This window comes from Culex quinquefasciatus, chromosome 3 (genome assembly GCF_015732765.1).
Source record: "Culex quinquefasciatus strain JHB chromosome 3, VPISU_Cqui_1.0_pri_paternal, whole genome shotgun sequence".
Lineage (NCBI taxonomy): Eukaryota > Metazoa > Arthropoda > Insecta > Diptera > Culicidae > Culex > Culex quinquefasciatus.
The window spans coordinates 193,771,606-193,793,228 of NC_051863.1; the positions used below are offsets into that span (position 1 = coordinate 193,771,606).

General features: G+C 37.6%; 1 protein-coding gene across 2 annotated transcripts in view; it reads left to right on the top strand.

Moving 5' to 3' along the window:
• Positions 1-21,623, top strand: part of LOC6030979 (breast cancer anti-estrogen resistance protein 1) — a 105,941-nt gene that overhangs the window by 44,676 nt on the left and 39,642 nt on the right. For both annotated transcript variants that reach the window (XM_038261442.1, XM_038261444.1), the window contains exon 2: positions 14,108-14,251. In XM_038261442.1, the coding sequence (XP_038117370.1) occupies positions 14,108-14,251 (144 nt within the window). The remainder of the gene's footprint in view (positions 1-14,107; positions 14,252-21,623) is intronic.

Genomic DNA, 21,623 nt, shown 5'->3' on the forward strand with positions numbered 1-21,623 from the left:
CAATTTGATCCATCCCATCTCGAGATATCGTGGCACCCGTAAATCAACTTGGTGTTCAGAAAAAAAAAACGCTCGCAAAGCTTGACAGTTCGCTTTGCGCTTTGCAAAATTCCTAGCTTAAATCGCTTTTTACACACTGTTAATCATGGAATATCTTCATGAAACTTTCAGCAGTGATTCAAAACCATCTTTTAGGCGGATTTTATATTTTTCATAAATATCATAAATATTGTTGACTGAAACATTCATACTATTTTTTTTCAATTTGAATCCACATTTAAGTGAAATCCTTTTATGGCAGATTTCATCGCAAAAAGAATACCCAACCACAACGAGCTTTAGTGTTGCAAAAAGTTCAACCACAGCCACGGTTAATGTTCTGAGTGGTTTGGCCCTGAAAAGTGATGACGTCGCGGTTAAGCTCACGAAATTGGAGCCGCGGCAACGACCACGGCCTCAGAGACCTCGCTGAAATTCGTTTAAAAAAACTTATGCGCAAACCGTGGCAGAATTGTTCCCCAAGGTGTTTGACTTTTTTTTAAGGTAGCATGGATTTTTTGTACAATTTTTCGCGAAATTACCCCAAAAATGTCGTTAATCTGCGACAAATTCGTAATCCACGGAATGAATCTTCTCAGTTGCACCGTAAATAGCGATGACTGGCGACTTGAGGTATACCCACGAAACTGCCGTGCGGAATGCCCGGAATGGTCACCGTGGTCGTCATCATGGTCATTAGCCTGGCACAACAAACACTGAAGAATGTGTGCCTGCCGTCTTCGTTTGCTGATTCTACCTCTTCTACTTGTTTTGTCCAGCGAATGAGTGTGGTGCAATACGTGAGAGTGTATGCAAATTGCAAAAATAAATACTGCCTTGGTGGTTCTGGTGAACTTGAGTCGAGGTTTGAGTTTGTTGTTAGAGAGCGTTTGTTATTAGTCAAGTGCAAATAAACCTCAATTGGGCTGAAGATTGAGGCGTTTTCGCGAGACATGTTTCTGCAGATTTGAAGTGGTTGGGAAATTAGCACCGTATATGGACTTGAAATTATATTTTTTTTTTAGTTTGTTGATTTATGTCTGAAATACGATGATCCAGAAAAAATCAAGCCCATAAACTGTTGTCAACAGGGCTCAATTTAAAAATATTATCTGCCCCCTCCAACAAATAGAGAGAGAGTTTTGCTGCATTGGCATCATCATCAGGAGAGCCAGACAAAACTACTCCATTGGCATCGTGCCAAAATGCAACACTAAATTTTCACTCTCATCCCCGCAGCATAAATCAAACCGACCGAGATCAACCCCTCATAATCCGTCCAAAAATATGTGGAGAGACATTGTTGACAACTTGCCACAACTATTGAAAAATATGCCCATTGTCGAACACAACTGCAATAAATTTCGTTATTAATATCGGAATACGGGGATTATGCGCCGGGATTGAATTACATATTTATTAAGCGATTAAATAAATTATAATTATTTACGCCACTTTTGGGCTCCGGACTCATCCATCCTGTGGGGCACACACGTGGCGACGGTCACGTGGGTCGTGACCACTCTGTCTAGCGGCGACGCTTCCAAATCGGGCTAAATTTCAATATTTTATTCATTCCGCTGGTGGAAAACCCTTTCACACACACTCACACTCTGTCGTGACAGTTTGTTTTGGCCGTTTTGACTTTGTCTGGGGCTCAGAATGTGGAAAAAAGAGGTAATTTGAATAATTTACCGGGTCTAAAGTGTGTCCCCTCTATGGTTCCGAAAAGGTCAAAGTCAAACAGAGTGACACTTCTGGAGCTCCGCATAAATAAACTAACCAGATCCAAATTTGAGGGGACCATCTGTCGCCCTCTGGAAATCGTCAAAAACTACTTCAGATCAATCCGTTGACGAGTTGTACAAATCGTTAATTTTACACCCCGTGGACAGGCCCTCTCACGACTCTGTCGGTTTAATCCAATTTGCGCTAGTTTTGATGGCTTTTGGAAAATGTGAACGGATTGCATACATCACCCTACCCTTAAGCAATCATCTATTGGTTCTTTGTTTGCTTTCATAATTGGCAGAAAACTGCAGTGGCAAAATGTTGCGTGTCATGTTGCTGCTCCAACCCCCCTGTTTGGGGACTCCCCACCACCAGAGGGAGTTGTATTATTGGTTTTACTGGCCTCTGAAATCGGGGAAGGAAACACGAGCAGCACCCCGAATGGTTGCCGGCTATCGATTTTAATTAAACATTTGCATGTCATTGTTTTGTCAACCTGCGGGGCAATTTCTCGGGCGGCGGATGCAAATGAGTGTGCGGCACTCGTCATTTGATTGGCGACGGAACTTCGGCTGCAAATTTTGATGGGTACTGTTTTTGGATGCCAATGGCAATCAGAGGATTTCGATTTTGGAACGATATTGCTTGCCAATGGTCGTAACGCTTGCCTAGGGCGTATCCTAGACCTTTTACCTCTCAGGTAACCGCCAAACTCCAAGCGAATCATATTTGAGGACAGCTTGGAGAAATTCCCTTATCCCATTAAAAAGTGGAGTTTCAACATGACGAAATCCAGTCCTCAATCCGACAGGCGGATTCAAGAGCAGATCAAACTCACACTGTATTTGCTTACAAACTTTTTTTGCGATTACAGCTTTAATGGCTGTAAAATTTAATGTAATTCAATTTAATATTCTCCTTGAAAGCACGTGACTCAACCCACGTGGCACTGTTTTCCTTCCAAAAATAAACATCTTCTGGGACGTGTCTCTCGTGTCAGTCATCGATATTGCATCGTTATCAACCCCGAGATCGCATCTCCGGTGCTGATGTCCTCTGCAGACTTGAGCCATAAATCATGTAACTCACAGAGAGGTAAAAAAAAGCATCAAGCAACAAAAAACTGGTGGGAGAGTTATCTTATCGTCCAAGTTATGAAAACCGATGTCGTTGCGCGTTGCGCGTTGCTTTTGGAAACAAAGTGATAACAGTGGGTTGAGCCCTCAACCAAGGGTATCGATTCTGGGAAGTACAACATATGTCAGCTGGAGGAAAAAAGTGCTCATCAAATAGCATGAAGTGGGAGCTACGTGACGAGGGATGTCGCGTGCAAAAACTGTTTGCTCTAAACAACAATGTCGCAACTTTTATTGATTTTGCGCCAACGCGATGCAATCAATCACTTTTTTTATAGTAACGTGTTTTAGATTGTAAAAAAAAAGAATACTAGAATAAGTCGATTACTCAACCGTTTTCCAGACCATCAAGCTTCACCCAACACAAAAGCGTCAGTAAACATGTTTGTGAAATTGTGCAGTCCAGACCCGTTATCTCCCAACACACTCTATACGAACTGCAGTATCTACAATATCGCATGATACCTGACTACAATCGGTGGGGAGTTGCTGCTGCTGTTGCTCACACAGGTGCAAATCGCAGCAAATCGAGGAAAGGAAATCGTTATCTCCGCCACCGAACCGACAAATATCGGGGCTTTTCCACCCCACTTCTACCTGAGAGTGAACCTTGTTTTCATGACGGGGTTCTTATCAGCAAAGTTGCGTTACTTGGGCTTGGAATGCTCGCCGAAACGTAACTAGTTTGGTTTGTTGATTTGGCTGGTGAATCGATGGTATTTTGAGAAATTTGAGAAATCAATCAGCCAAACTTGTCGGAGTTCGGAGTTGATCAAAATATATACATGGTTTTCTCAGCTACGACTGAACGATTTTTGGACGGATTTTTTTTCCAATCGGTCCAGTTTCGGGTCCTAAAACTTGGTGTTTAAAATCATAAAGTTTGATAATGGTGATAAAAAGTTACGAAAAAACCATGCATAAAAGGTTGATTTTCAATATGACCTCTAAATGGCACTGCCTTTATTTTGGATTGAGCGTGTAGCTTACGCTGCCATATTCCAGCGCATCACCAAAGTATCCAGATTTTAAAGCAAATACGGCGAAAACGGTGTTACGAATGATGCAAGCCCGAAATGTCAAAATCTTGCAGTGATACCAACATTATAAAACACCATTCCATGATACACTTGTTTTTCTAATGTTGGTATCACTGTGCGATTTTGACATTTTTTGCGTAACGCCATATTCACTTAAAAATCTGGATATGACTCAATTAAGGCAAGCCGATTTTTTTTTTATTTTGACGTAGGACTACATTTTTATGATTTATTATAAATCTTTTAATTTGGTTACGTAAATTTCCTATTAAATGTTGTCTTAATAGTTTTAATTTGAAAATTAACTGTTTGATTTTTTGCAACACGAAAAATGCAAAAACATATGTTATATGTTGAGGTATCTTTTGAGGCATGAAAAATATTTTTAAAAAATTGATTAAATTTACAACACAATTAAAAAAACTGAACAAAAAAATCAATACGCAATCAAAAGCCGCAAATTGGTGAACATAATCGTTTCTTTTTCCAACCTAGAATCGTAGGACTCCCTCATGCTCATATCTAATCGCTGGCAACAACTTAACTCAGGCCGCTATCAGCAACCCCATTCGCGACGCAGTTTTTGATGTTTGCCTTTAGAATAGTATAAGTGTGTGTGTGTTTGTTCTTTGAAAAGTAAGCCACCTTTAGCAAACCTCATTTTAACGCAAATACACCTTCGTTTCGCCATAAGTCGCTTGCATCATCGTGTTCGCAAATTTGCTTACTTTTTTTCGCGAATGTGACTCAATATTTATGCTAATGACTGGTACCGTTTGATGTCAACCCGACCAAGAAGCTTAAAGAAAAAAAGCTTTTCACACCTTGCATGCGCCAACCTTGTCAGCTGATCTGCATTTTTTCGGCTCTGAACATCTTAATATCTCAAAAAGTTGAAACGACGCGTTTCACGCAGGTTCCTCGACTTAGAGCCGCACAATCGTGCGAATTATAAACAGACTCCACTCTCGAAAAAACTCGCTGGCAATGGGGCAGCAAAATTTCTTCCATTTATGGGCACCGCCAGGCCAGACCTGGCAGCCACTTTGAAGTCTTTCGAGTTCACCCCGACGATTTGTGCCATTTGTGTACGGTGGTTTGATCTCGCAGCCTGTGTTTAAAAAACCCCATGATCTAGGCAGCTTCCGGATGTGGAGACACGGGGCTCCACACGGTACCGTGTTTTTGAGCAGGTAACAAACCTCCGTTAACCCTGGAGTTCCACTGGGGTTGTTTTGAAATTACTCAAATGAGTCTATTTTTTAGTTTTATTGCATTTTGAAATTGAGTTTTGTTCATGACATCGCGACTTTTTCATGATTTCGTGTAAATTGTTCATGCTGTGATGAACGAAATTCATGAACTCGTGAAAACTTTTCATGTGATTATGAGTTTTGTTCATGTTTATAAATGAAATGGGTAGTTGGAAAAACTGCTGTTAAGGGTTAAGTCAGCGTAGAGGTAAAGATGGAGTTTGCAACTCTCCAGCATCATTCGAGTCGGTTATTACACGCTTAGTGCTGTGTGTGTCTGCTCGTCTGTGGTTCATTGGTTGTGTGTCGTTGCTGGCTTTGTTGTTGGATAACTCCGTTCGAACTTCGTTGCTGGAGCCTCCTCCGGTTGTATACACGGTTGAGTTGGACTTACTGCGTTGATGGTGAATCATTATGTTTTGCCAAGAATTGTAGGGTACACGGATGTGTGCGTGTGTGTGCATGAGTTTGGGTTTCGCAAGCAGACCTCGACGATGAACTCAGGCAACGCGGAATATTTATGTTGGCCAAATATTCGCGGCGGTGATGTAGAACGAATCAACGGAGTAGACGATAATGACTACAGCCGGAACTGTTTGCCTTTTGGGAATTCGCAACGAGTTGAACTTCACTTATTCACGAGGTATTAGCGCTGCGATGAATTGCTGGCTGGAATTTGTGTGCGTAGTAAGAGGACTGCTACGTCATACAAATGAAATTTTATGAATTGTGATAGTACTTTTGACGTAATCAACTTCTACAGTGTTATACCACTACCTAATTAAGAAAAAAATTAAACAAAATAAGAAAAAACAAAATCAATGTATTGTTACCTGTACCCACCTGAATAATACGTAGTCCTACATCAAAATAGTTAAAATTTTAAGAATTTTTAAATTTCAAAAATTTAATGATTTCAGTTTTAAAAATTCTAAGAATTTTTTAAATTCAGCAATTTCAAGAATTTCAAGCATTTCAAGAATTTTAAAAATTTTAAGAATTTCAGAAATTTCAAGAATTTCAAGAATTTCAAGAATTTTAAGAATTTCACGAATTTCAAGAATTTCAAGAATTCCAAGAATTTCAAGAATTTCAAGAATTTCAAGAATTTTAGAATTTTAAGAATTTTAAAAATTTTAAGAATTTTAAGAATTTTAAGAATTTTAAGAATTTTAAGAATTTTAAGAATTTTAAGAATTTTAAGAATTTTAAGAATTTTAAGAATTTTAAGAATTTTAAGAATTTTAAGAATTTTAAGAATTTTAAGAATTTTAAGAATTTTAAGAATTTTAAGAATTTTAAGAATTTTAAGAATTTTAAGAATTTTAAGAATTTTAAGAATTTTAAGAATTTTAAGAATTTTAAGAATTTTAAGAATTTTAAGAATTTTAAGAATTTTAAGAATTTTAAGAATTTTAAGAATTTTAAGAATTTTAAGAATTTTAAGAATTTTAAGAATTTTAAGAATTTTAAGAATTTTAAGAATTTTAAGAATTTTAAGAATTTTAAGAATTTTAAGAATTTTAAGAATTTTAAGAATTTTAAAAATTTTAAGAATTTTAAGAATTTTAAAAATTTTAAGAATTTTAAGAATTTTAAGAATTTTAAGAATTTTAAGAATTTTAAGAATTTTAAGAATTTTAAGAATTTTAAGAATTTTAAGAATTTTTAAGAATTTTAAGAATTTTAAGAATTTTAAGAATTTTAAGAATTTTAAGAATTTTAAGAATTTTAAGAATTTTAAGAATTTTAAGAATTTTAAGAATTTTAAGAATTTTAAGAATTTTAAGAATTTTAAGAATTTTAAGAATTTTAAGAATTTTAAGAATTTTAAGAATTTTAAGAATTTTAAGAATTTTAAGAATCATAAGAATTACAAGAATTTCAAGAATTTTAAGAATTTTAAGAATTTCAAGAATCACAAGAATTACAAGAATTTCAAGAATTACAAGAATTTCAAGAATTTTAAGAATTTTAATTATTCCAAGAATTTTAAGAATTTTAAGAATTTTAAGAATTTTAAGTATTTTAAGAATTTTAAGAATTTTAAGAATTTTAAGAATTTTAAGAATTTTTAGAATTTTAAGAATTTTAAGAATTTTAAAAATTTCAAGAATTTCAAGAATATCAAGAATTTTAAGAATGTAAAGAATTTCAAGAATTGAAGAATTTCAAGAATTTCAAGAATTTTATAAATTTAAAGAATTTAAAAAATTTCAAGAATTTCAATAATCTTAACATTATTTTAAAAATCATACAAAATTTATGAATTTTAAAAAAATTAAGAATATCAAAACCTTTTAGAACTTTAAGATTTTTTTGAATTTTAAGAGTAGAATTTCAAGAATTTTGTTTTGAATTTTAAGACTTATGAGAATTTTGTGAATTTTAAGGAATTCAAATAGTTTAGGAATTTTAAAAATTTTAATAAATTGCAGAATTGTATTTTTTTTAATTGTGTAAGAGTTTTAAGGATAAAGGAGAAAGCAGAAAAATTGTCTAATTTCTTAACATTAGAATTGCACGTCCAAAGAGGATCGAAATTAGGATTGACATCAAAGTTAGGACATTGGGCAAAGTGTTTGGTCAAAAATCAACTTAAAAAGGTAGTTTAACAATGTGCCAAAACAAAGTCATCTCCAGCTGAGCAAAGTAGGCACGTGCGCCGACCAGTCAATCAAGCAAGCAGTGCCCAGTCGAGTTCACTCTGACTGGAAGCCGTCAAAACAATCAGCGTCGCGACGCCACGCCATTGTTACGTTTCGATTTGCATTTTAACCCCTCGTGTGTGTATGTACGCGTTATCCAAACAGCCGGATTGAGTTTAAAGTGAGTGGAGAAGGCATTGTTTGAACGAAATGAAACCAAAACAGCTGTCGGATTTGAGGGTAGTTGGTGGTGTTGTTGACTGAGTGGTTAGGGTCAACCCTGCTGGTGACAGCTTCCTCCTGTCAAACGCAGGGTTGGAATTTCTGGTCACAATCTTACTTCAAGTTGAGTTCTGGAGTTTTGTTTTTTTTTTTTTTAAAGTTCAATAAATTCAATTTTCAGTTTTTGCTTTTTAGGTTTTTTAAACCGCCTTGAGTAAGGGGTATTAAAAACACAAAAAAGCTAAAACTGAAAAACTCCAGAGTTTTAAATTTTTATATAATTTTTATGGCGTAAACTTAGACCAAATTTACGAACCCCTACCCTAAATCCCAACTGATTGGTGGTCACTTCATAAAGCATAATCTTTTTTTTCCAAAATAAAAATCATAATGCCAGCCGCCGGCAGCTTCACGTGTGATGACGCGACGGGTGGTCCTCTGCGCGTTATCCACCGTCAAAACAAAGTTCGGCGAGATTGAAAACAATCAATTTGGCTCCGATGGTGTTGTTATTGTTGTTGTGACTCGAAGGGTAACCATCAATAGGTTTTGCGATGGCCACTGGCAATTGGATTGGGTTTTTTGAGAGGTCCCTAGCGGAAATGATTTTTTTCGGGCACTGTCAAAAATAGTGACGCTTGCGAGATTCGAAGGCGTACCTTATGCATGAATTATCTATCACTTTACCGACTGGACTATTTTTGCGTCTCACAATCAGATGTAGGTTTTTATTTTTAAGTAATTTCTGAAGCAAAGACAATTTAATTGCTAGTTTTTACTGTAAAATAATTGCTGTAATATTCACAACCTCCGAACACATCCCAGTTAACGGTACATTTTTTACACCATTGTAAAGTTTAAGCTCTTAAACAATTTTATGGTCACACAATCCCGGGAGGAAAGCTCGCAGAAATGAGTCCGTTCGATTTCTCCAGCGGCGCGCCGTCAGACCCCTTTTATTACAAGAACTTAACTCCCGAACCAGTTAAGGGGAAGTGTAATTGGGGACGCAAGCCGGTCAGCGAAATCGATTTTCGCCGGAAGAGAACGACCGGTTTGGTCAATTAGAAAATTAGCACGGTCAGTTGGCTCTCGACGGTTGATCGGACGCGCTCGCTCGGATAGGGGAGATTTGGGAGGGGTTTGGCATAATTGGACTTTAACTGGCTGTCATTCCCTATTATCGGCCGCTCTCCCCTACGCGCTGATGACCGGTTTCGAAGTTTGCGATGACTATCTTTCGCTATTTGGGTGATATGTGAACAAATTTTGCGGACAAAAGGATGCTTATTAGGGGAAAATTAGTTTATGGAAGTGAATCGCTCCTCGCGACCATCATCGACGACGACCAGCGTCCAGATGGTTAATTACTTCATTTGGTTCTGACACCGGCTGTCGTGGCCACTTGACGGTTGATTGAGCGCCAATTTCGGTTGATTTTCGGAAATTGGACACGTGTTCGATTTGATCAGCACTTGAACAAATGTTTTAATTTAAAATTCATCAAGTTAGTCGGCGATTGACCAGCCAAGCTTCAACTAGTCTCCGCCAGTGGCGCTGCGAAAATTCGAGCGATCTAACCGGATTTAATTGTGTTCATGTTTAATTCAGCACCCCCAGCTGCTACCGAATTTAAATTGACAATTTGATTACCCGTGCCAAATTTACCAGTCGCCCAATTAATGTTGGCACCCACTTGTTCAAAATTCTCCACTCCAAAAAACCACGTGGGAACCGGCAACAATTCGCATTAAAATGCATTAAATTATGCTTCTTTGTTCGAGCGCGCGCTCGTTCGCGATGATGATGATGATTCCCAACACAATCGTTTTGCATAAATTTGTCATGCTGCTGCTAGTAGTGTTGTTCCGTTGGAATCTCGCGTTGTAAGCCGAGTACGCTTTTTTTTTTGTTGCTGGCCCGCAACCCCTTTCCACGAATTAAGTGGTTTTGCTTAAACGCGTGTATCTCCACTTGTTAGCATGGCAGTTTACGATGAGAAAGAGTGGCGTAAGCGCGATTGCTAGTTGGCGGAAAAGTGCTTGAAACTGGTATGATGGAGTGAATTTGTTAAAATATTTTTTGAGAATTCTTTTTTCTAGTCTCCACTAGAGGCGCTGTCGTCTTTGAAAAGAATTTAAAATATTTGTACATGTAACTCCTAAATTGTAAAGATTTCTTTAGATTTGAGCCAAAGTTGCCCCAATCAACAGTTAAAACATCTCTCTGTTGAATCACTTAAGCACCGTATGTGACATAATGCGTCCAAAATTCGACGAAACCGGTCAGCCGATGAAGAGCCAGCGATGACCTCTTGCAACTTCTTCGTAAGTGTCTTTATATGGCCGCCGCCACCACGCTGCCCGTGTGTATCTTAATGGTGAATCTTGTAACACCCCCGCCGTACAACAACGTCTTGAACAACGCAGCGCTGGTGACCCGGAGTAATCAATTTGCTTGGCCGTCAGAGAAATGATACACTGTCTGTTGTATTGGAATGGAGAAACTCCAGAAGAGTGAGCACTTATTATTTGAGTTGGACCAGCAATGGTGAGGGGGAAAAACACCCGCAAATGAAGTTTAAAAAGGGACATTACACGGGTTTACCTTTGTACTCGTTAAACTAATTGAAATCTGATCGCATCTTTAAGGTAGATTCCGCCATCTAGTAGTCGGTGGGAGCAATTTGTTCTAATCCCACGGATTATTCTGATTCTTTGTGGCATCCAAGCAACCTTGAAGGTGTTATCATCTGCTTGCTTCAAAAGTTAAATTATTTTTTTGTTCAAAAGTCAACATTAATTGGCATTCATAAGCTAAACGACATGCGACACCTAGTGTTGAGTAGCAGAACAGAGCGAAGAATGTCGACTGAAATTTCCACCCTTTGAGGTTATGTATGCGAATTCTGTTTTGTTAAATTCCAGCGTTCAAAACAACTTTTTAGCAAAAATTCTAGCTGATACTTTGTTAACTTTTGATGCTCTATCATTTTAAACAATATGATTAGTTACGGAAATTGCTTTCCGCATAATTGATCGACGCCATCAACATCGTCAGCACAGCCGACAACAGTAACCCAAACTGCGAACAAAGCTAAACTTCGTTTACCTCGCCGCGATTAAAGCAAGTAGCTCGATTAATGCTTTGCAAGCAAAACCTCAGTACCTCGTGTGTGAGGCTCTGGGGGACTTTTCGATCACAATAAAATCAGAACGTTTTGGACAGTCAAACTCAACACTTTGGAGTAATTAATTTAGAGAAAACCACCCTTGCATAATGGGACTTTTATAACTGGCGCAGTCGAGTCTTCGCCGGAAGGTGGCTGTGCCCAGTGATTGATGTGGTCGTTCGCGAAAATCTCGGTAGTGAGACCAAAAGTGCAAGTTAATGCGAAAAACACGGCAGTTGTTCATTCAGCAGAAATTCGTCACCAACGGCTCTGGAGATCAGGAGTGAAGCAGCCAAGGAAATTACCTGGTGAAGCAGCCACCGACCGAAGAAGATGAACCAACGTTATCCGCTGGATACTTCGGCAAGAGGCGTGAACCATCGAGTGCACATCGCGAAAAACTCAGAACCGAGTTCAGGAGCGCAGCACGACGTGGATTTCAACACCTTCGACGAGGAGGACAAAGGAACAGCGTTACCCGGATTTTCAACAAGCAACAAAATTTAGAGTGAAAAAAATCTAAATTCAAAAATATTTTTCCAAATTTGATAAGTTAAGTGAGTGTGTGTGTGTGTAAAAACAAAATTAGCAATTCGAAAATCATTTAAATAATTCAGCATATCAGATTAACTAATTTGACAAAAGGAAAAAACACGATTCAAAATTTATTTTTTTAGAAGGTGTGTGAGTGATAAAAAAAACAAAGAAAACCATTTCAAAATTATGTAACAAAAAAATTTAAGTTAATCGAGTGTGTTTGAAATTGTTAAAAGGAAACCTTACAACGAAATAATAGTTTGTTTGTAATAGCTAATTACAAGTCTCAATTTGTAATTAAGAGTTACAGAAATGTAACAAACGAAGATGTAATCAAGGATTACGTAATCTTTGATTACAAATATTTGTAACACTTAATTACAAAACAGCAACAACTATAATGTTTCAAACATCACCAAAGAAGCTTGAGATATTTCAAACTAGCTGAGTGACCTGTTTGGTAGTTCTTTCCGATGGAAAATTTTTGTGCAGTCGATACGGATCGGGACGATCCTTTCTTGGTGAGGGAGCAGTTACGGAAATTGCTTTCCGCATAATAGACGATCAAACGTCAAAATTACCCACCACTAGAGGGCGCTGAAACTTGGGGTGATGTTTACATTATATCCTAAAGAGAGCAAATCGGTTTGAAATTTGAAATTGATGTATTTTATCGTCAAAACGAAATTTGTTAAACATTATACCATTTTAAGGTAAGAAATAAAGAGCTTAATTGATACAAACAAAAATATTTTTGTGATGGCTGATTTTACCTGTACATTATTTGATTCAAAATTAGAAAATTTTACAATCCACCAAAACTTAAGTAATACGTTGAGAAAGTAAGTTATTCAAGTGAACTAATGATTTTTTAAGTCACTTTTACCATAAAAGCAAAACTCTGTCTCAAAAATTTAAATTGGATTGATTTTCAAAATTATCAATCTAACCTCACTCTCGGGTTTTCAATCCGGATCTCAGAATTTTCAATGAAAATGGTAACTTAGCAAAAAATTCAAAAAGTCAATCGATAATACTTTTTATTTCTTACCTCCTGTTTACTTTATTTTAATCCAAAAGATCAGTTTTCATAAAAAAATCGTAAAATAGTTTTCACTCCCCCTTGCACTTATCGCGCAAAAACGCAAACGTAACCTTCCACCAAAGTTCTCCTACTCAAATGTAGATGGCGAACCGTGTTTTTAGCTTTGGTTTTGGGGGCCTATTGATCGACGCCATCAACATCGTCAGCACAGCCGACAACAGTAACCCAAACTGCGAACAAAGCTAAACTTCGTTTACCTCGCCGCGATTAAAGCAAGTAGCTCGATTAATGCTTTGCAAGCAAAACCTCAGTACCTCGTGTGTGAGGCTCTGGGGGACTTTTCGATCACAATAAAATCAGAACGTTTTGGACAGTCAAACTCAACACTTTGGAGTAATTAATTTAGAGAAAACCACCCTTGCATAATGGGACTTTTATAACTGATTTTTCAAAAAAAAAAAAATTTCGGTTTTTTTTTTTATTGCATTAATTTATAGAGGGCAGAAAGTTTACACTCTTACTATTTGAATTTTTTCTCAAAAATTGTTCTAACGGCTGTAAATTCAATGTTAAGTTTGCATTCCTATGTAACCGAACAGCGATGCTTTGCGCCATCTGTCGGAATTTTGAGCTTTTAATCGCGAATCCGGAAACTTCAGAATCCATTTGAATTCACCTAGTCACCACTAGGGGCGCTGTCATCTCAAAAGAGATTCGACGAATTTCAATTGAATGTTGTTGTAAAACTGTTACTGTCAAACAACGTACTTAACAAACGACGCGACAATTCGTCGCAAAAACCTTAAAAAGAACACCTTGTCCTACACGCCACACCGTAAACAAACAAACAATGCAAAAACGTCTCATTAGCATAATTAGCGCGTGGTTTGTTTTCCCACTGCCGTCGTATCTCGACAAAGGTACATGCAATGATACTAATTTATGACACAGGGGTTCACACCATTTTTATTTACGACCTTTTCGCGGGGCCGTTTTGCCCTGGACAGAGCGCGTCTAAGTCGCCGACTAAGCTGATAAGCAATCGTGACCGTGGTGGTCAATTGAAACACCTTGAAATTAACGGGAATTTTTACCAAGAAATTATGAATTTTGTTTTATTCATTAAAAATTTTAGAATAAACAGAATGTAATGACGAAAACAAAAATAATCAGACTAAATTTACCATCTAAGTAGCCACCCTGCCCATTTTTTCTCCACAGCCTACTCGTCTTAACCAAACCAAATTTTCACTGTTTCCGTTTTCGCCTTCCCTTTTCTTCCAGAAATTGCTGGCCAAGGCCATCTACGATAACATCGCCGAAAGCACGGACGAGCTGGCCTTCCGGAAGGGGGACATCCTGACCGTGATCGAAACGGACACCAGCGACCTCAAGGGCTGGTGGCTGTGCCAGCTGCGGGGACGACAGGTAAGGCTTTCCGGGAATTTCCGGGATCATATCTCTTCGTTATCTCTGGGGGAGGGGGGGGGGGGGAGGCACGACAACGGGGTGTAATTTGTTTGTTGTGACAGAAGGATAATTTCTAGAATTGCTTACATTTGTGTTTTTAGTGCATACCATCCTGTAAAAGCAGGGTACACGATTTCGTTAATGGCTGGCGCGTGTTTTTCCAGGGTTTTCATTACGGTGTGTGGTGGTTAGGGAAAAGGGAGAACTGTTTTGCCCTGGCGGAGTGAATAATTTACGACTGTTTAGCTTTGTGATTGCCAGGGCTCTTTGCTACTGTTGGTGGTGGTGGTAGGTACCTGGTTCAAACGTTAGTCCAGACCAAACCAACCAATCAGCCAGTCTGGACTGATCTTCGTGAATATTTCATACGGTTACCGAGCTTGCATGTATAATTTGAGTAGGGCGGTGTTGGTTTTAGTTTTTCTGAGTAAATTAGGGCAATAATTTTAAATTCTGATAATTCTTAAAAATCTAAAAATTCTTTAAAAAAATAAAACTTAAAATTTTTAAGAATTTTTTAAAATTTTGAAAATTTTAAGAATTTTGAGAATTTTGAGAATTTTAAGAATTTTAGAATTTTAAGAATTTTAAGAATTTTTAAGAATTTTAAGAATCTTAAGAATTTTAAGAATTTTAAGAATTTTAAAATTTTTAAAATTTTTAAGAATTTTAAGAATTTTAAGAATTTTAAGAATTTTAAGAATTTCAAGAATTTTAAGAATTTTAAGAATTTGAAGAATTTTAAGAATTTTAAGAATTTTAAGAATTTTAAGAATTTTAAGAATTTTAAAAATTTTAAGAATTTTAAGAATTTTAAGAATTTTAAGAATTATAAGAATTTTAAGAATTTTAAGAATTTTAAGAATTTTAAGAATTTTAAAAATTTTAAGAATTTTAAGAATTTTAAGAATTTTAAGAACTTTAAGAATTTTAAGAATTTTAAGAATTTTAAGAACTTTAAGAATTTTAAGAATTTTTAGAATTTTTAGATTTTTTAGAATTTTAAGAATTTTAAGAATTTTAAGAATTTTAAGAATTTTAAAAATTTTAAGAATTTTAAGAATTTTAAGAATTTTAAGAATTTTAAGAATTTTAAGAATTTTAAGAATTTTAAGAATTTTAAGAATTTTAAGCATTTTAAGAATTTTAAGAATTTTAAGAATTTTAAGAATTTTAAGAATTTTAAGAATTTTAAGAATTTTAAGAATTTTAAGAATTTTAAGAATTTTAAGAATTTTAAGAATTTTAAGAATTTTAAGAATTTTAAGAATTTTAAGAATTTTAAGAATTTTAAGAATTTTAAGAATTTTAAGAATTTTAAGAATTTTAAGATTTTTAAGAATTTTAAGAATTTTAAGAATTTTAAGAATTGTAAGAATTTTAAGAATTTTAAGAATTTTAATTAATCATCCTAACATTCAAACGATCCACTAATTCATCTCGTGTCCTGGCAAACGAGAAAGGTATCCTCTGCCCTCTTGGCCCTGTGCTAAAACGGTACATTTTTCGGTATTTATTATTCAGCATGATTAATTTGTACCATTTAGCTTTCGGAATCCTTCCAAACGAGTTCGGTTGTGGGCGATTCCCAGTTACGAACGGATGCTGTGTGCCGGAATCCATTTCGCCAAATTGCTGCAGCCAACCTCTTTGAAATATTGACCACCCCTAACCTGGGCTCGTCATCCTGTCTAAACCCGGAAAACGCATGAAGGATTGCTCGTGCCCTGCGGCCACGGGAAGTGTAATTTCGTTTCAATTCAATTTCAAGGTTCAGGAGTACGTTCTACTGCTCACGCTCAGAACCGGAGAAAGGCAAACAAAGGCATCGAGCGTTCGGGATGTGCCATACGGAGCACGTGGGGAGGTTCAAAGGTTCGCTGCTTTGAATAGGTTAAACCTTGTTTTGTTGTGCACCTTTTGAACCTCGCCTGGTGAAGAGTGAAAGTGCGTAGTGCGTCGATGTTAATCTACTGCACAGCTGAGGCAGCAGCAGCTGCTGCCAGGACGAGAAAATTAAGCAAATAGACTCTTTCTGGAGGACCAACCAGCATCCTCATACATAGCTCTGCGAGTCTGGGTGAGATAATATTATGTTTTCCAATTAGGCACGATGAGAGTGTAGCTTACGCAAGCCCTTTCTTGAACAGCTGTAAGTGGGCGACATAATGAGGTTACGGTTGTCGTTTTCTTTCTCATACTGAATTGTCTGGTTCTTCTTTTCTGTGTGCGATTTCATGTCAGTCGAGCACGAGACGAATCTTGAGAATCTAATAAGTAGCTGAATCCAATTACTTCCAGAAGTAAACGGCAGACGGCTTTGATCTCGATTTCTCGGTGGTTCCAGATGAAGTTGCGAACTTTTTTCAGGACTGAAGCAACGCAGTTTCAGCTGAGAGGAACAAGCGCTTAGACTAGGAGAAAAAAGTGTCGATAACGGGAATCGATCCGGAGATCTTTGCATCAACAAATGGATGATTTAGAATATTGTCCACCACGACTCGATTTATTTAGGGACATCGAAATTCGATTTAGTACACGCAGTGGAAATAATAATCCTCTCACAAGCTTTTTTCTCTCAACAAAATTTGAGCCCATTTTACTCCCAACCAGTTTTTGAGAGGAATCTCACATTGATTGATTCGCAACTTCACCTGGAATCGTTCCAATGTTTGACCACCAGTTCCAAAGTAAACATTTTGTCCCTCTGTACTTGACTGAACTAGGACCAGCATCTCCGAAAGTGATTCTTGATGGAAGGAGTGCAATTGAATTAACGCGCAAAGGGAGGACATGATTGTTGCTTTCTTCCTATGGACGACCTGCCAGCTCTCAACGTTGATTTCCCTGGAAAGGGGGCGGAAATTGCAGCGCAAAAGGATGCCAATCGTTTGTTGTTTGTTTCTGCAAATTAAATTTATTTTCAAGTAATCAACCAGCCTCATTTCATATTGATTAACCCCTTCCTTTTTTGCATTGAGTCGAGAGTTGCTTAATTTCGACTGCTGTATGCACGCAGTCGGAACCGTCAGCCATGCGTTATATTTATTAAAATTTATTAAATTACATTCGGGAATTCCAACAGAACAGAACGAGAAAAAAAATATTCACGGAAACCGATGTGGGCGGACCATAATTACCCCCTTGTGGGACCCGCATGTCGCACTTGCGGAGTCAAACGAGTTTCGAGGTTTTGGCTCGTGCTTCATTTAAAACGAATGCAGCATAACTGACGGTAACATGCATCAGGGTGGAACAGAGGGGGAAAACTGCAACAGCTGCCAGCATGCGATTGATTTGTTGGTTGTCCAAAATAAAAATGAGTGGGGGAGCGAATTAATTAAGAAGCCCGTTTTTGGCCAAAATTAAAACCAGAAGTGGACGAGATTGAAATTCTTGTCAAATTTCTTGAAAGAAAAAAAGCATTTGCATAAGATTTATTTTCACGTTAAAAACTCATAGTAAGCAGACGATCAAGAGTAAATGGATCTCAATCTTGATTGAGAGAAGTCAGAACCAAACACAGCTCTCAAAGTTTATTAAAAAAATCGCCTCTTAAAAAATTATGATATCAAAAATCGAACCCCAGACCTTTGACATATCGAATCTGTGCTTTCACAGTATCGGCAACAACGGTTCGATGAATATTAGATGGTTATTTGCCGATATAAGTCACTCAAAAAGTGAACTTGTATAAACGAACTAATGAACACAATGGTGTGTTGGTGTGCGAGCAAGAGGTTCATTTTCTCGCAATGTCAAACTAAGACTAAGGTCAAAAGGCTATAAAATCGCATGGTATGCCAAATTTTGCGGGAAAAAATTAAACTTTTATTCACTATTTTTGATTACGGAAAAAACCATGCCGATATAAATTTTGATTATTTTATCGATTTTTCCAACTTTACAAAATAATTGTAATAATATTAATTTTATCAAATAATAAAAAATATAGGATACCTGGTTTTCTGGTACCTTGACAGAAACCATAAAAAAATTGACAGCTTGTACCACTCAGTTTATTTTCTATCAATTTGAGAGTAGTTTCCTCTCTGTTGAACTTGGGTGAATTTTCCGTAAACATTCTAAAGTTATTCAGCAATCATCTCCTTAAAACTAACTCAAATAAATTTACCATTCCCAAAGCAAACAAATTCCATGACAAATTCAAACATTAGCAACTTGTAGCGTCTCGACAAATTGTTTTTGATCGCAACCTCGTACCTTTCAACTTCAATCAGTCGAAAAAGGGGCACCCTTCCATGCTTGAAGTACCCAAAATCCCCTAATTACGACCCTAGAGAGAGAGAAACCTTCCTCCCTCCCGTTCCACACCCTGCACATGCCAACAAAACGCGCATAATTCAAACAGTATCGCTTTTAATCTTTCCCCTCGGTTTTTGCGAGCAACACAAAATTTAATAATCATCCCTGCTGATGATGATGGCCCGTCAGGACTGTTTGCCACCCTCGCAAAACATGCAAGCTTTAAAATGAGCAGACGAAGCGAAGTGTGTAAATATTTACCTCAATCTTAATTTTACGATCTCTCCCTCGTTTTTTTTTTTTTTTTTGAGTGAGGAAAATCGTCGTCTTTCAATGCACCTGGTCCAATCGCAACCGGCAAGCGTGACGTCATTCGTGGATTGTCAGCGAAGATGTTTTGTTCGAGTGAAATATCATCCCGAATTATAACGTTACCATGGTGACGCGAGCACCCAGATTGAGTGAAAATGACACTCATTTCGTCGCTCACGCTCGCACAGCGAGCGCAATCGTGCGCTATCGCGCTAAACCCGCAATTGGCGCACAAAAGCTGCTCGATAAATTCTGTACCGCAAATCTTTTTTTTGGGTGTAGACTTCCTATTGCGAAACAAAAACCTTTTCGGGGGCGTTCCTGACAGATGTGGTGAAAGGAAGGGGGTTTGGTACCCTATCATTAAAACGGGGAAATTTGTTTCTTTGCGAGCAAGGATTTCAGCGGGAACTTTTGACACAAAAGAGGACAGGTAAACCCCGTGCTGTCTATGCAAATCAAGATAACTTTGTGAAAGGATGAATCTGGCTCACGTGTAATCGAGACGCGGCACACGTGTAATACCTGCAAAGACGCGTGGCAACGTTAGTTAGCGTATAATATGGATCAAGGTGTTTTGTGGGATCTAGGGCGGAAACCTTTGTTATCTCTAGCACAAAGAAGTTTCCTCATCTCGGCACGTCGTTAATAGCTGTATTACGAAATCATTTCGCAAAAACAAGTACACACTTGCCGTCGCACATAGACTTGCGAAACGACATCAAATTGAAATATCGCCAGTTCCACTCGGTCTAGCCTCCCTCTATATCCTACATTTTATGAATGAACCCACGCTCAAACGGCTTCCGCCGCGAGAGTTGGAATCTGCCCACGCATCCCACTGTCCGGATCAATGAATTCAAAAGCCACAGAGCTCGAATTGGCTCTCGCCGAGATCACCGAGTGAGAGGAGGCCAATAAATATCCTAGTTTATGCGGCCAATAAATTAACAGCTGTTGGGTTCCATTCAGAAGGCTTACACCGGCCAGGTATTGACTAAAGCCACCCACTCGGCCCGCCCATTACTCACCCGTTCCCGGTGCAGTTAATCTCGATTTTATTACAAATTATCCCCACTCGAGCGCGTGAGTGCATTTGAGACTGCGGTGCGAAACGCCCACCGAAAATATCGAAAAGGCTTCTGAGGTTGACGTTTTTAGCTGGGTGGACAGGTTTGCAGAGCTAAAGTGGGTTTTGCGAAAATTAGCGAGGTGATTAGAGGCTTAGTTTAGTGTAATAGACCTTCACCGAGTGGATTAAACAATTCTTGGTTTTGATTTGTCATAAATTGAAGCCTCAATTTTGTTTGAGAGATTTACGACGTAACCTCTAAAGAAGCTATCAGACTATGGCAAACAAACAGACAAACTTGACAGTTTACCAAACTTGCCTGCGGCAAATGTATGCGGGCTGACGTTTCTGCACACAGTAAAAAATAAATCTTTTATGATTTAATTTAAGACTGATTAGACTAAAAAAGTTACATTACACCAAAAAAGTGGTAAAATCACATATTTTCAAAAGTAAAATTCCACATTTTTTCTGACATAAAAGATGTACCCCTTCCCAGATGTAATATTACCATCATACTGAGCAAACAAACAGAGCAGCCAAACTGTCAAAAAGTTTGTTTGTTTGTTTGCCGTAGTCTAATACGTCCATTAGTTCAGACCCCATTTGCTATAAGTTTGAGGTATCTTCAATCTCGGTTGGATGATGTTAATTTTTTTTTCGAGTAAACGTCAAAAACTTGAGAGTAAAATACTCTCGATCGTTTTACTTCCAGTTTGAAAGCGTTTTACTCTTGGATGCTGTTTGGCATTCTTGGATGTGTTTGCATCAAAATCTTGGATTTTTGTGTTAAAAAATGAGAGTAAAATGCTCTCAATCTTTTTACTACTAGTTTGAGAGCTCTTCACATTCGCAGTTTTCAGTTTATTTATATTGAAATGTTTCATTTGCGTTGAGAGTGTTGTGTAAAAACCCGTGAGTAAAATGGTCTTTATCGTTTTACCACCTGATTGAGAGCTATTCACTCTCAGTTGGGTTGTTTCTACTCTCACTTACAACAGATAATTAAGAGTAAAAGTGGCACATTTAGTTGAGGTTTATGATAAAATATGAGAGTAAAATGCTCTCAATCGTTTTACTACCAGTTTGAGAGCTTCTTACTTTAGGTTTGATGTTGCGCATTTTTGGGTAAAATATTTGTTTTGTTTGAGAGGGTTGTGTACACATATCAGAGTAAAATGCTCTCAATCGTTTCACCACTTGTTTGTGAGCTCTACACACTTGGTTGACTGATTCTCAGTCAAACTCGCAACAGTCAGTCGAGAGTAAAAGAGACAAAATCTGGGAGTAAAATACTCCCAATTTTTTTCTCAACCAGTTTGAGCGCTTTTTACTCTCGTTTGGGTATTTCGCAATTTCCTTAATCCGACAGTTTCAAAGGTGGTGGGAAATCACTCTTCTAAGGTGGTTGCCACCAACGGAACCATTCCTTTCGGGTGTCATGTTCGGCTGTCAATTACTCGCCTAGATTGACGACATGTGACAGGACAGGTTTTTTTTGTTTGTTTGTTCGCGCTACTCTCTAGTTGATTGGCCTCCGCTTATCACTGTGAGAAGTTGACCGGTTTCGCACTCCGGCGTTCAAAAGCTGGTTGTTTGGCAACTTCTCCCCGTTAGTTGATCAAATTTAGGCAAGGGTTGAACCATTTCGAGGCTAAGCCTCTTCTCAGGACTTGCGAA